The 16,498-nt window shown below is 45.6% G+C and overlaps 1 protein-coding gene across 3 annotated transcripts in view; it reads right to left on the reverse strand.

Annotated features, from left to right (window-relative positions):
• Nucleotides 1–16,142, reverse strand: part of LOC136625233 (uncharacterized) — a 187,265-nt gene extending 171,123 nt beyond the window's left edge. For all 3 annotated transcript variants that reach the window (XR_010792518.1, XM_066599279.1, XM_066599277.1), the window contains exon 1: nucleotides 15,577–16,142. Coding sequence is in view for 1 of the 3 variants with exons in the window: in XM_066599277.1 (XP_066455374.1) it covers nucleotides 15,577–15,592 (16 nt within the window). In the remaining 2 variants the exon portion in view is untranslated. The remainder of the gene's footprint in view (nucleotides 1–15,576) is intronic.
• Nucleotides 16,143–16,498: the final 356 nt, after the last annotated feature.

Here is a 16,498-nt window from a genome sequence, read left to right on the forward strand (position 1 = left end):
AGGTTCTCCACGCAGCACACACGTACCCAGAGCCCTTAGGACTGACAGAGGCAGGGCAAATATACTTTTTTCCCTTTTGTTAAAAAAGAAAAGGCCCACTGCGTCTATTCAATGACTAATATAACTGTGTTGTGGCCCTGCAAAAGTGTCACAGAACTTTACTGTTGCAGAGTTATTAACTGTGGCAGAGCAGGTATTTCCCAGGCAGGAAAGAAATTGGCGCAAGGCTGCACTCAACCATAGCTGGTTGCGTCTGATTTTTTTACGTTCTCCACGCAGCACACACGTACCCAGAGCCCTTAGGACTGACAGAGGCAGGGCAAATATACTTTTTTCCCTTTTGTTAAAAAAGAAAAGGCCCACTGCGTCTATTCAATGACTAATAACTGTGTTGTGGCCCTGCCTACACAATTCTGTGCCTGTAGTATCAATGCAGGGTGCAATGCTCTGCACCGCCGATTTTGAGAAAAAAAAAAAAAGCAACACAGCTAACAGCAGCCTGCACAGTACTCCACACAGTTAAATGTGGCCCTAGAAAGGACCGTTGAGGTTCTTGAAGGCTACACTCACTCCTAACACTCTCCCTGCCTAAGCACCACTTCTGTCCCTAATACCGGGTGCAATGCTCTGCACTGCCAATTTTGAGAAAAAAAAAAAATTTCTCCACTGCTAACAGCAGCCTGCACACACGTAGATGTGGCCCTAAAAAGGACCGTTGGGGTTCTTGAAGCCTACACTCACTACAAACACTCTCCCTACAGCAACTCCAATAGAACAGCACTTTCCCTCAGCTAACTCACAAGACATCTGAGCCGAGCCGCGGGAGGGGCCGACTTTTATACTCGGGTGACATCTGATCGCCCCAGCCACTCACAGCAGCGGGGTGGTATAGGGCTTGAACGTCACAGGGGGAAGTTGTAATGCCTTCCCTGTCTTTCACTTGGCCAGAAAAGCGCGCAAACGTCTCAGAGAGGAAACTGAAAGTAACCGGAACACCGCGTGGTACTCGTTACGAGTAACGAGCATCCCGAACACCCTGATATTCGCACGAATATCAAGCTCGGACGAGTACGTTCGCTCATCTCTAACCATAACTCATGAACGAATTGAGCAATTTCAACCAAACTTGGTACATATACATATAGAACTCATCCCATGGGGACAAATTTAGTAGGGGTAAGACAGCCCCATTACCCCTGGGGGGAGGGGGGAATGTGCGTGTTTGCTCCCACCAGCACTGGGCCTTCATCTACCACACAGCATCACACCAGCACAATTCTATTATGACATCACACAACTCAGAACCACTACCACCAGAGCGTGGCTGCCATTTTAAATCAGTCCTCGCGGGAGCAATTTCAACCAAACTTGGTACATATATAACTCATCCCATGGGGACACATTTTGTGGAGATAACACAGCCCCACTACCCTGGGGAAGAGGGGGGGTGGAATGGTGGAATTGCACTTTAACAGATGGTTTTTATTTCACAGTCTTAGATTAGACAGATGACCTCCTTATCATACACTAATTTATTACACAGACGACCTCCTCCTCCTCAAATACTAATATATGACACAGACCTTCTGCTCCTCAGATAATATCATCTTACACAGACAACCTCCTCCTTTGCTTTAACTACTACACAGCTTCCCACCAGCACTGAGCCACTATGTACCACACAGAAATGAGCCCAGCACCCACTCTTATGAAAGCTGTCCAAAAGGAAATCTGGGTTGCCCATAGCAACCAATCACAGTGCAGCTTTCAGTTTACCTCAGTAGTATAGCAAGTGAAAGCTTAGCTGTGATTAGTTGCTATTATACAGACCTCCTGCTCCTCAGATAATAATGTCTTACACAGACAACTTCCTCTTCCTCATATACTAATATATTATGCAGACAACCTCCTCCTCGTGTATTAAGATATTAAACAGACGACTTCCTCCTCATATGCTAATATATTACACAGACAACATCCTCCTTATATACCAATATATTACACAGACAACATCCTCCTTATATACCAATATATTACACAGACCACCTCCTCTTCACGCAGTAAGATATTAAACAGACGACTTCCTCCTCATATGCTAATATATTACACAGATGACCTCCTCCTCCTCAAATACTAATATATTAAATCAGTACACACACACATATATATATATATATATATATATATATATATATATATATATATTCTTTTTGTGTCTAAAAAAAAAAACATAAAAACATAGGGGCAACGCCAGGTAATCAGCTAGTAAGAAATAAAATAAGCCCAAGGACGCAAAAAAAAAGTACTAGGACAAATAACACATAACCAAAATACTGAGGGAAGACCAATTTCTATTAGAACCCTTGGCCCATACCTTCATGCTAATAAAAAGGTGTCTTGCCCCTCCATTCATATCTATGCTGTCTAATATAGCTTCATAGCTTTAAATTATGATATAATCTTAGACCAGAACGTTTGACAACTGTAGTGACATGGAGAAAGTCGAGTGAAATAATGCAGGTGACCGTATGGTCCAATGTTGCACGGAAAACTGCCTATCAATCATGAACGCATAGTTTGAGCACCCAAAAGGCAGTTTGTATACATGGACGGCCCCAAATGGCGTGCACTGAAATTAAATCGACTACTTCCTATGTCAACTGCATTGGAAAAGTTCAATTCTGGCCGTGAGAACACTTCTGAGTGCAGACTGCAGCTCTGATCATCAAATACTAGTCGCAAAAATCAAGTTTAGGTTCAGCAACATCAAAAATGTCACCAGCAATACGCCGCAATGGTTATCGGATGAATCCATCTGAATCGCCAACAAGCGCTGAGCAGCTAAAGCAGCGGGCACCATTGTTAAATTCTGACAGTTAAATGCGGAATTTAAAAAAAAAAGTCAGATGAGACAAGGAGCGCTACTGGAACAACCAATGTGTCAAACTGGAAGAAGCAAACCAGCAATTCCACAACCGAGCACTGTTCGCCCAGGTGAGGCAGACCCGGGCACCATTCCCACCAAACAAAGCAGCAACTATCAAAGACTGGGATGACAAATTATTACAAGAAGAAGATCAAATCAAGTGTAGGTGGCGAGAATACACAGAAGAGCTGTATGCAGGCAATGAGACAGAAAACCAGTTGGATCATGTACATCAAGTAGAACAAGAGTCAGGCATTCTGGAGGAAGAAGTCACATGAGCCCTGAAAATACTACTAAATGGGAAATCAAGCCGAACTACTCAAGCCAGTGTCGGTCAAGATCTTAACCAACCTATGTAAAAAAAACTGGGGCTCCAAATCACGGCTCAAAGACAAGCCAAAATCTGTCTTCGTCCCACTTCCGAAAAAAGATGATACTCAAGAATGTTCCAATTACTGCACCATCGCCCTCATATCTCACGTGTGCAAAATTCTTTTAAAGAGCATACAAAATGACACTGCTGCCGGGAGAGATCATAAAGCCAACTATAACCGCCATCGTAGATTCCCCAGCGACAGTGGGCCTCCCACTCAGACCATCGCATATCCAAGACTGAAAAGTACATAAATGTAATTACTGAGAACTATAATAGTTGCTTCCAACTCTTACTTTTAATAATGCTCCAATGATATATTAAGAAAAGCAAGCTGCCCATGATATATAATAGACTGGCAACTATAGTGCTCGAATTACAGCACCTTGTCCCTTACAATGGGAGGCATAGGTGCTAAGCTGACTAACTAGAATCAAAGAATCAAGATATATTGCTAAACTGTAAAGCACATGTGTCAAACACAAGGCCCACGGGCCGAATCCGGCCCGCTGCCTCATGTTATGTGGCCCGCCGTGATGCTTACCACTGCAGCAATTACCAGCTGGGGCGCCGCATCTCCCGGCTGGTAATTACTGTTAGCGCTGATCCCGGCACACACACTCTGATGTCAGTGTGCAGCCGGGATCCTCCTCCCCTGAGTCCCCTGCTTTTCAGTTCCGCAGGAGAGGACTCAGGAAGGAAGCGTGCCGGGCGCACACACTGACGTCAGTGTGCATCAGGGCTCAGCATTGAGCAGAGGGGGAGCGGCGCTGACAGCAAGGAGGAGGTAAGTATATGGTTTGGGGGAAACTATTATTACTGAGGGAGGCTTATTATTATCACTGAGGAGGGCTTATTATTACTGAGGGGGGGCTTATTATTATCACTGAGGGGGGCTTATTACTGAGGGGGGCTTATTGCTGTGGGGGGCTTATTATTACTCACGGGGGGCTTATTATTACTGAGGGGGGCTTATTATTATTACTGAGGGGGGCTTATTATTATTACTGAGGGGGGTTATTGTTACTGAGAGGGGTTATTATTGTTACTGAGGGGGGGTTAATGTTGCTATGGGGTATTACTACTGAGGGGGTTAATATTACTAATCAGTCCACTGTGGGGGTCGTTATTTTTACTGGGGCCACTCGTTCACATGGGTGTAATCGTATTTCGGTCGCACAGATACGCTGTGTATTTGCGCAATAGAAAATCGCTTATGCCTGTATATTTGCGTAGGCAAAAAAGAACGCAGGTGGGCCCACTGAGATTGTGCGCAAATATGCAGTGAATACATAGGTTTCTTGTGCATTCACTCCGTATTTGCGCGGCCCATTTACTTCAATGGCCTATTGGGGTGTGTAGTACACAACAAAATAGGTCATGCTGTGTGAAAATACACATCATGTGAATAAACTCATTGAAACCAATGGCTTCTATTCACTGCATATTATGTACGCAAATACGTTTGTGTGAACAGGCCCTTACTATACTGTCTTTAAAGGTCACCATAAGGCTGATGTGGCCCTCGGTGAAAATGAGTTTGACACCCCTGCTGTAAAGGATCAGAAATGCAAGATGTAAATAAATTGATACAATTACAGAAAACTCTAATGGCTATCTCTGACCCTTACTTTTAGTTCTGTTCCAGTGATATAGTTAGGCCTCCTGCAGATGGCCGGGTTGGATCCCGCTACAGTGTCGGGAAGGAAGGGGGGAGGTGTCACCATTACTACTGGGGCAGCTATTGGGGGTTACTATTACTACTGGGGCAGCTATTTGGGGGTCCCTATTACTGCTGGGGCAATTATTGAGGGTCACTATTACTGTTGGGGCAATTATTGGGGGTCACTGTTAGTGCTGGTGCAATTATTGAGGGTCACTATTACTGTTGGGGCAATTATTGGGGGTCCCTATTACTGCTGGGGCAATTATTGAGGGTCCCTAATACTGTTGGGGCAATTATTTGGGGTCACTATTAGTGCTGGGGTAATTATTGGGGGTCACTATTACTGCTGGGGCAACTATTGGTGGTCACTATCACTGCTAGGGCTACTATTGTTAGGGCACTTATGCTGCTGGGGCTGCTATTGTGGGGGCACTGATGCTGCTGGGGCAATAATTGTGGGGCACTGATGCTGCTGGGGCTACTATTGTGGGGGCACTGTTACTGCTGTGACTACAATTGTGGGAGTACTGATACTGCTGGGGATACTATTGTGGGGGCACTATTACTGCTGTGGCTACTATTGTGGGGCACTATTCCCATTTAGGACCTAAAGAATGGTTGTGCTAAATTTCATGTTTGTACGACATCGGGAAGTTAGAGAATTAGATTAGGTACATTACATAGAGGTGCCAATACCTTTGCAACTAACATTGAATAATCGAGTTGTGACCCCTTTACTTTTCCTATTTCGGACCTAAAAAATGTTTGTGTAAAATTTCATGTTTGTACGATATTGGGAAGTTGCATTACAAAGGGGTGCCAATACTTTTGCACTTAGCATTAAATAATCAAGTTGTGACCCTTTTACTTTTCCTATTTTAGACCTAAAGAATGGTAATGCCAAATTTCATATTTGTACGACATCAGGAAGTTACATTACATAGGGGTGCCAATATTTTTGCACTCAGCAATGAATAATCCAGTTGTGACTCATTTACTTTTCCTACATAGGACCTAAAGAATGGTAATTCCAAATTTCATGTTTAAAAAATACCGGGAGGTTAGAGAATTAGATTAGGTACATTACACAAGGGTGCCAATACTTTTGTAATTAGCATTTAATTTTCGAGTTGCGACCCCTGTACTTTTCCTATTTAGGACCTAAAGAATGCTCATGCCAAATTTCATGTTTGTACAACATCGGGAAATTAGAGAATTAGGGGGAGGGGCAATACTTTTGCAATTAACATTGAATTTTCAGGTTGTGACCCCTGTACTTTTGATATTTAGGACCTGAAGAATGCTCATGCCAAATTTCATATTTGTGTGACATCGGGAAGTTAGAGAATTAGATTTGGTACATTACATAGGGGTGCTAATACTTTGGCACTTAGCATTGAATAATCAAGTTGTTACCCCTTTACTTTTCCTATTAAGGACTTAAAGAATGCTTGTGTCAAATTTCATGTTTGTACGACATTGGGAAGTTAGAGGTGGCGAGTCAGTCAGTGAGTCAGTCAGGGCTTTCACCTTTATATATAAATAGACATGCTTTATGCAACCACACGACAACTTTGCACTGGGATGTAACAGGGAGTCTGGTTCTGAGACAGTACACCAGAAACTGGCGTAAACCCTTTTGTAAATATTATCAACCCAGCACATTTCCCAGATAAACGGGTTTTGCCACTAAAACAAACCCCGTCCCCCACAGCTGGGTCCTGCCTAAAATAAAAAATGAGGGTATTTAGTGGCCTGGAGGGTCATACAGGGTAGCCAAAACGGTTAGTAAGTCCTGAGGACCTCACTACAAGCTCTTAGTGGCTCACAAGAGGCTTCTGTCTGGGGAAAAAAATCCCTGTTTCGCCTGTATAACGGGTTAAATCAAGTCTGCCTAGCAACCACTCAATTCTGATTGGCTGATGGCATATAATCTTCTGATTGGTGCAGTGGGAGGAGTGAAGTGACGCCCTGGAAAAAGTCAGGGTGTAGTAGAGGAAATGAGTCAGTAGAAGTTGGAGAGAGCTACTTAAGAGTTTATTAGTGTGTAAATGAAGGCTCCCTCTGTATGCAGAAGACAGCGGGAAAACTGTCTTCTGCATACAGCTGCTGTGTTCTTGGACCTATCAGCTGGTATCCTGCTGAGAGCTCCAAGTGGGATACAAGCTGAAACAATACTATCAGCGGTATCCCTCTAAGAACTCAGCGCGCAGCGCTGATAAGACTCATCACTGAGCTTTAGCTTGCTAAAGGTTAGAGATGAGCGAATAGTACACGATGGCTGCACGTTTAGACACACCGAGTATCGCTCAAAAGATGGCTTTTGAGCGAATTTTGAGCGATAATCGTTGTGTCTACATGGGCCTTAATAACTCCTTTTAATAAGTAACTGGACACACAATGTGGTTCCCCCATGCTAATTCTACCCCAAACAAACAAGTGGAGAAAAGAAAGGACAGGGGGCTATTTACACACATCACAGCTCTTGTCCCAGGGAATGTCAGACAATGGCCTTCTAAATAGCAGGAGTGAGCAATGGGTGGCGGGGGGGAGAACTGAAAACTTATACTGCATTCTCACTACTTGAGGGCTCCTACCCACTAGTATTTGTGCTTAGCTTTTACTATGGAGGAGAAATAAATTATTGATTTTATTGCATCCTTACATGCTGCCACGAACTACTCTTTTCCAGTATTTGTGCTTTGCGATTTTTGTGCGATGTGATTTTGTGGGTAGCAGCCCTAAGGCCTGAATTGTATAATAAGGGCACAAAATGGGTGATGATATGGCTGGGCCTGACACACACACAAAATGGCTGACAACCTGCCAGTCTCTATATCACAAGGGGGTAAAAGTAGGGTTGCCACCTTTGTCACGAAAACATACCGACCATGGTAAAAAAAAAAAGAGGCTTCCTAGGGGGAGTGACTGGACAGGCCTGTCTTATCACAGCATTTTTCCCCCCTCCTTTATCTCCTGGATCCCGTCCAGCGGCTGTGCGCATGTGCGGTATCCAGGCCAGCGTGTTCTCGCAAGTTTAGTGTGAGTCACACGTCATCCACTCGCGAGAACACGCTGCAGACATTCGCATCGCATATAATCTACACATATATAATTATATACAGGAGATACCCAGGTTACCCCAGCATGATCCATATCACTATATACAGGAGATATACCTCCCCTGTATATAGTGATGCTGATGTAAGGTAAATATGTCCTGTATGTAATTATATGTACAGCTGGTATAACGTATACCACCTAAACATACAAGATTACATGAAATACATGGTACATACCTTGAACCGCATGTACTGCTCCTCGGGTCCCGACACTGTCACTACAGCAACGGCCGGACATCCATCCTGACACATCGCACACACACAGCTCCACTACATCCATCCTGATCACTAGACATCACACACATAGCTCCGCTACATCCATCCTAATCCACAGGCATCACACACACAGTTCCACTACATCCATCCTGATCCCCAATCACACACAGCTCCGCTATATCCATCCTACTCCCAACACATCACACACACAGCTCTACTCCATCCATCCTGACCCCCAGACATCACACACACAGCACCACTACATACATCCTGATCCTCACACACACAGCTCTGCTACATCCATTCTGATCCCCACGCACAGCTCCGCTACATCCATTCTGATCCCCACACATCGCACACACAGCTCCACTACATCCATCCTGACCCCTACACACATTTTCCCTCCTATTTCACAGTGCAGAATCCCTTCTCCCCATCTGCGGCTCCATTTATTTCAGTGGAGCAGACAGACAGCTGAGTGCAATGCTCGGTTATTTCCGACAGCCCCATTGAAATGAATGGAGCAATGACCGCGCACGTGCGACTAGCAGCCCATTCAAAGTGATGTCACTGTGGGAGAAGTAACCCCTGCATTGACAGGCAGAGTGGCACACAGGACCCCTGTTCTCAAAATTGGCGGGGGTCTCAGCAGTGAGATCCGCTGAGTGTCCCCCTGCCTGTAACTTGCAAAGCGCCAGCTCTCTCCCCTTTTGTGTATTGGGAGGGAGTTGTCACTTAGCGGGTGTAGAGAGGCCGCTGTAGCCCACCCCGCTGTATCACAGAGCTCAGATCCCTTCAAACTTTAAAGTGTATTTATTCTGAAATGTTTTTTTTTCAGAACCAAAAAATTGATGTCTAAGGGCTCATTCACACAGGCGATAAAATCATACAAGTTTTACGCATCGCGAGATACACAAATATAAAACATATTTTTTTAATGGCTCTATTGACTTGGGCGATTTTTTTCTCTCACAGCGACGCTGCAAGATAGAAAGAGCACAAGAAAATAAAAAAAAAACGTTTTAGCATGTTCCATTTTCCTGCTCTGTTATACTCAGACCCCTCTGGTTGAACAGAACCATCAAATGACGAGCTACCAAGATGGTGAGCGGTCTGCAAATCATGTCCTATGAGGAACGGTTAAAGCATCTGGGAAGGTTTAACTTGCAAGAAAGAAGGCTGAGAGGAGACTTAAAGGGGGTTTCCAGGGAAATACTATTGAGGATTTCAAGGAGAGCCGTGCCTGCAGTTACAAGCACCGGCCACTACACAGAGGTCGGTGTGTTGGCTTCCGCTCCGATCTCTGTGTATTTGCGGCGCTGACAGAATGCGCCTGCTCAGCTGATCGGTCAGGGTCCTGAGCAATAGGTCATCAATAGTATTTCCCTGGAAAACCTCTTTAATAGCCGTCTACAAATATCTGAAGGGCTATCACAGTGCAGAGGGATCAGCCCTATTCTCATCTGCACAAGGAAAGACTAGAAGCAATGGGATGAAACTGAAAGGGAGGAGACACATTAGATTTCAGAAAAAAAACTTTCTGGGGCCGCTTTTAAATGGCCGAGAAAATTGTGTGAGGTTTGTGCATTGCAAGACGCACAAATCTCGCCCGAATATGAACCTCATTCTGTTAAAGGGGTCATATATATGAGTGATTTTTTTTTCTTCTCAGGGCACCTCACCCATTGTTTTCAATGGGGCTGGGAAGAACATTGCGCAGCGATATTTCATCCTGTTTAACACAAATCACCGACGATCTGGTGAACTCACGCTCTGATGCCGATGGGCACAATAGTGGGGATTTTATTGGATCAATTTTTTCAGTTTTTCTTCTCTTAGGATGGAACAGCAAAATGGACAAAGAGACGCAGTTGTGAAACCAATATTAGGGTCCATTCCCAATTGCGTCTGAGATTCCGTTCACAGAAAGTCGCAGGCAAAGTACTGCAGGCATGTTGTGTTATTTCATCCATGAAAATGCCAGTCGGAATGCTGGAACCATTTATGGACTCCATTATAGTCAATGAGGTCTGATCTATGCTGCTTGGTTCTGGTATATTCATTGTTTGGCTTGGAGGATGGAGCAGACCGGAGATCTCCGGAGCTCCAGGTACAGATGTGAATGGGGCTGTATTCTAAATCGCAAATAAAATGGAAACTAACAGAACCCTTTTCAAACAGATAAAGTGTCCGCTTCACTAGTGACAGTGCTGACATTTTCAGCACTTGTGATGGAATCCCCAGCAGTGGCCCATGAGTAGCAGCCTAGCCATAACCTGTTTCCTGCCATCTTCAGTACGATAAATGCACATATACACCAGCAGCACCATGCACATAGTACATAAATACGGAACCAGAACCAAGCTTACCACATAGAAATGGTATCACCTCCCTCTTTGGCTGCAATCACTCCCATTAGTTTGATAAATGATAAAACTATAAACCAGTTTGTCATTTATTTTTTTAACAGCCTAGTTTAGAGGGCATTAAAAATCAGAAGATAGTCTAGGATAGGAAGAAAGGTCCTACGCACAGGTTGGTTGATACGAGTAACAGTTAGGCCTCATGTCCACTAGAAAAATACAATCCGTGCAGAATCTGCTGTGGGTTTCATGGTATTTTTTCATGCGGATATCTGCACCTATTGCTAGCAATGTGATAGCAATGTGGCCGATCCACGCGGTATCCGCAGTAAAATGGAGCATGTCGCGTTCTTTTTCTCCTGCGCGTGAAAACCGCAAATCTATTTTGTGAGGCACTATTACTGCTGGTGCCACTGTGGGGGACACTATTAGGCCTCATGTCCACGGGGAAAATCAGGCCTGCTACGGATTCTCCATAGAGAGGGTCCCTCCTGCCCCGCGGACATGAGCGCTGAAAATAGAATATACTCACCTGCTGTGGGCCGTGCGTGTCTTCCCTTCTTCCCGCCCAGATCTTCTTTCTTCGGCCCGACGGGAAGACACGCTCGGCCCGCAGCAGGTGAGTATATTCTGATTTTAGGTCTCCCGCGGATCGGACGGCTTCCATAGGCTTCAAAAGAAGCCTGCGGGAGCCGTCCGTGCGGCAGACCTGCACCAAATGGAGCATGGTCCGGATATTTTCCTGCACGCGGATCCGCGTCTGCAGGGAAAAATGACACCCGCAGGTATTTAACTACCTGCGGGTGCCTAATGCATCCCCATGGGGTGCGGATCCGCGTGCAGAAAAAACGCTGCGGATTTAAAATAATATTTTACAAGTGGACATGAGGCCTTACTACTAAGGCCTCATGTCCACGGGGAAAATCAGATCCGCTGCGGATTTGTAATGCGGATTTGGGCTGCGGATGCACTATAATTGTCTTTTACTTTTCACGCGGGAGATCAATTGAGCTATGTGCTCTATGAGCTCCCGCACGCGTGATCCGCACTAAAATGGAGCATGTCCATTTTACTTCATGCTCCAGAAATTTTTTAATTACCATCCGCGGGTATTTATCTACCCGCGGGTGGTCAATGCATGCCTATGGGGCGCGGATCCGCGTGCGGGAAAAACGCTGCGGATTTTAATTCTTCTTTTCCCCGTGGACATGAGCCCTAAGGCCAGTGTGGAGGTCACTATTACTACAGAGGCTACTGTAGGGGACACTATTACTACTGGGGCAGATATAGGGGACAGTATTTCTACTGCGGCCACTGTGGGAGTCACTATTACTACTGGAGCCACTGTGGGGGACACTATTACTACTGAGACCACTGTGGGGGACACAGTTACTGCTGAGACTACTGTGGGGGACACTATCACTACTGGGGCCACTATGGGGGACACTATTACTACTGAGGACACTGTGGGGGACACTATTACTATTGAGGCCAATATAGGGCAGATTATTACTACTGGGTCCACTTTGGGATTCACTATTACTACTGGAGCAAATATAGGGGACACTATTACTATTGAGGCCACTGTGGGGGTCACTATTACTATTGGGCCGCTGTGGGTGACACTATTACTACTGAGACCACTGTGGGGGACACTATTTCAACTGAAACCACTGAGAGAGTCACTACCACTACTGAGGCTATGGTCTTATTTTCTAGGAATGTCTTACCTAGCAGTTGCGGTCCGGCGTCCCTCCCGCTGGTCTCTGAAATTCCGTAGCTCTGCTGCGCATCCTGCACTCCTCGGCTGTTCATAAATCCCGCCTCCAGGAAGTGATGGCTCTGATTGGTTTTAGTAAGCGCTGCTCTCAGCCAATCAATACAGCACTCGTAGAACCAATGTGATGACTGTGATTGGTTCAGTGAGTGCTGCTCTCAGCCAATCATAGCAATCGCGTTGGTTCAGGGAGCACTGCATTGATTGGCTGAGAGCAGTGCTCGCTGAGGCATTCAAAGCCATCACTTCCTGGAGGCGAGATTTATGGACCCCGCGACCAGGAAGTGATCTTCTGTGGGTGGCCATGGAGGACAAAACGCGTGGCGGAGGCGCAGAACTTTGGAGAGAAGCAGGAGGGACCTGGGCCACGGGAGCTAGGTAATGTATTCATTTTTTTTAATGAAGTCTATCTAGGGCTTAATTTGGGGGTAGGGCTTATATTTCAAGCCTCCCTGAAAATAGCAAAAACTCTGGGTAAGGCTTATTTTCAGGGCAAAATCCACAGCATTTCCGCATCCAAAAAACAGTTAAAATCTGTACTCTTGGTGCAGACTTTGACTGGAAATCATCCGCCTATCCACAGCTGATTACATACTAGGAGTGTTCCCCCTCACCTCCTACGAAGGCTTCCCACTGTCAGTGGCCTGGTCAGGTGCAGTGCTGCTGGTCTAGTGATGCTGCTCAGGTGAGACCACTACCGGCTGCAGGGAACCGGAAGCCGAGGAAGACTACAGAGGAAGTGATGGCAGCACTGCATAGTATGAAATCAGCTGATTTCCAGTGAAAATGCACACCAATGATACTTCAGTGCTCCAGCTAGGAAAAACCACACGGCGTTCCTCCCTGTCTGTTTTGCAACATCCCTGTCCTTTTTATAACGTTGGAGGTAAAAATCATGCCTTCTAATAAGCCCTATCCCCTGACATGCTGGCACTTTGCTATAAATAAGTGGGTTTTGGGTTGCAGTTTGTGCACTTGGTCTCTAAAAGGTTCACCATCACTGGTCCAGGGGGCCTGTAGTAGTGTACTCTGGACCAGACAAAGCTGCTAGACAGAGAGTTCCAGAGAAAGAGAAAGGTTACTAGCCAGTGCAGTGGGAAGGAGGACAGAAAGTGTGAGTACCTAAAATTTAATAGTATAATATTCACTTAAGAAAGAAATGGAAAGGAAAGTCCTAGATAAACTTCAGCAATAACCCAATATAAGAGTAAGGCCTCATGCACACGGGGCAAATTGAATTACGGATCCCGTGCTTGTCACTGATGTGGGTGATCCTCTGCTCAATTTGCCAATAGATGTGCATGGAGATTGCTCTCTCCACACACACAAGCGTTTTTTATTTGCGGACACAACTTGCCGAAAATAAAATCGCAGCATGCTCTATGTTGCAGTGGGCTATGCAAAGACGGCTTCCATTGAAGTCAAAAGAAGCTGTCCGTCCCGCAGCACTTCCGCAGTGAGCACTGCGGAAGTATCGCAGGATCTGCTTCATCGCGTCAGCGACGACGTGGGGAAGAGTGTACTGCACATGTACAGAGAAAATGAAGAAATGACAGGTGAGCAGAGTCGCCGCAGCGGGCAAGGACGGATTCCGTGCAGGATTCCCCACACAGAATCCGTGCGTTCCGTGTGCATGAGATCTAATGTACTAACAAAAAGTCTTGATACTGGAAAAAATAGAAGATAATCAGTAAAGGCCTAAAGTAACTGTAAAACAGGTGGACAAAAAGCTTTATACTAAAAGAAATAAAACTTGATACTTGAGATACTAGGAGAAACTAGAGAGAGAGAACAGCGGCAGGGCAAAGCAGAGAGGACAAAAAAGATCCCGTTCTTAATTACTGTCAAAGACCCGTTTGTGTCCAGATAGAAAGTCTGTATTTCATGCCTGCATATGCTCTAAATTGTACTAAGAATTGCATTAAGAAAGTAATGTAACTCTGAAATTGCACTGAGAAGGCTGAAGTCTGTTCTGGTTATAAAGCAATGTTTTTAGCTTTAATTCTGCCTCCTGGAGTCCGTTCCCATCATCTGCCGTCTGCACTGAGGTGCCACGCTACATTTCAGGTAACAGTAACATTTTATTTTTCACAATTTTATTATTTTGTCCGGCACAGGCCTTGATCTGTATACAGACTGGTGTCACAAGCTTGACAACTGCCCTTTACCCCCTGTGTAGCATCCACCAGCACTGCATCTTTTCCTCGGAGAGGAGCAGCGGTGCCACTGTGACAACCCAGCTTCTTTTCCGCTGCTCCCACTCCTTGGTTTGGTGCAGCTCACTGCAGTACCAATAAAAATTACAGTTAACCATGAAAAGAACAAGCCCTCATATGGCAATGTCATCGGAGAGGAAGTTATATCTTTTGAAAAGTGGATATAAAAATCCCCCCAAAATTGCTTAGTCCTTAGAACTAAAATAGGCCCTGTCCTTAAGAGGTTAAAGGGGTTGTATGTTTTATATCAATTTTTGTTTTTTCTAATGGCTGATTAGGTGAGAAAATACAAAGACAGTATACTCACCTGTCCCCACCTTGTGTAGAGTGCAGTCACCTCCAACACCCCTCCCCGCTGCCGGCCACCTGGGGGCAGTAAGGAGCAGGAGCGCTTTATAATGAGGCACAGCCATGTATTGCAGCTGTTCTTCAATACACTTCCACCTCCTGCTCATAAAGTTCCTACACAGATTGTACCAGTTTAGTAAGAATGGTCTGGGAACAGCGCCACCTGCAGGTTAGTCCTGTGTACTGTACATGAACGGGATAATTCTGCAGTCCTCTACACGGCCACCAGCAGGAAACCCCCTCCGGTACTGAGTGCGGCCGTTGTGCCCCCCGTTATCAGAGCACTTGGTGAGGAGGGTCTCCAGGTATCAGCAGGTCCCGATATGTCAGCTGGATGAGCCTGAACGAGAGATACGGGAGATGGGAGAGCACCGCTGACATGCCAGGAGATGAGAGAGCGCTGCCGACATGCTGGGAGGTGGGAGAGCGCTGCCGACATGTCGGGAGATGGAGGAGCGGACACTTACCGAGCACCGCCGATATGCCGGGAGATGGGAGAGCGTTGCCGACATGCCAGGAGATGGGAGAGCACTGCTGACATGCCAGGAGATGAGAGAGCGGACACTTACCAAGCACCACCGGCATCACGGGGAAGACACTTCACTGCTCACATCGGGGCTGTCACAGCAAGTCAGAGGATGAAAACAGTCCTATTTATGGAAAATAAAAGGTCAGCGGTTCCGGGGCTGGTGGTTGTAAATAACCTTCCAGAGAGGATTGGCCAGAGGACAAGAGGGGCAGAGAGTGTATAAATATAGGAACTAACAGGTGACAAGGGCAGAACTCTCTCAACATTATTATGCTGTTTCAGTGCTGGGAGCTCAGGAGGGGTGCACATCGCATTGTCGCTATCACTGCTACACCCGTCCCCGACCTCTGCAGGAACACACATGACATCAACATTTTATTCATAGAAACATTGACTTCATCTTTGTGCATTTCATCAAATATTGGTAAAACATTTGCAGGCAGGTCATCAGATACCTCCACCTCCCACAAATTCCTCCCTGAACCCAATATGGGTCATCGGCAAGGTAGGGTGGGGTGGGTGTCCCCAATTCCAATCACAGTCCTAGTCCTTCCATCACTGTTCCATGCGGAACACCAGTTCAGTGCGTATGATGGTCATTTCTGCATTAGTGATGACGAAAAAAAGGTTTGAAAAAAATGCTCTTGCGCCGTCTCAACAAAACAACTGGAGTTGACAATGTAATATTGTCTAAAAGATTTAATAAAGTACAACGCGTTTTGTCGCGCAAAAGCGACTTTATCAAGTACATAAAACATAACATAACAATGCATCCTTATATAGGGACTTACATGAATGTAATGATATTCCTAAAGTGGATAACCGGGTGTAAGCAGCCCACATGACCTCCACGTCATGTGTGCCACGTCAGCTCAATAGTTGCCGGTGGAAAGTGAAACTGAAACTACTTCCGGGTACGTGATGATCACGTGACCCGAGTGGCAATATGTATGCATAAAGTT

Source organism: Eleutherodactylus coqui, chromosome 4, assembly GCF_035609145.1.
Source record: "Eleutherodactylus coqui strain aEleCoq1 chromosome 4, aEleCoq1.hap1, whole genome shotgun sequence".
NCBI lineage: Eukaryota > Metazoa > Chordata > Amphibia > Anura > Eleutherodactylidae > Eleutherodactylus > Eleutherodactylus coqui.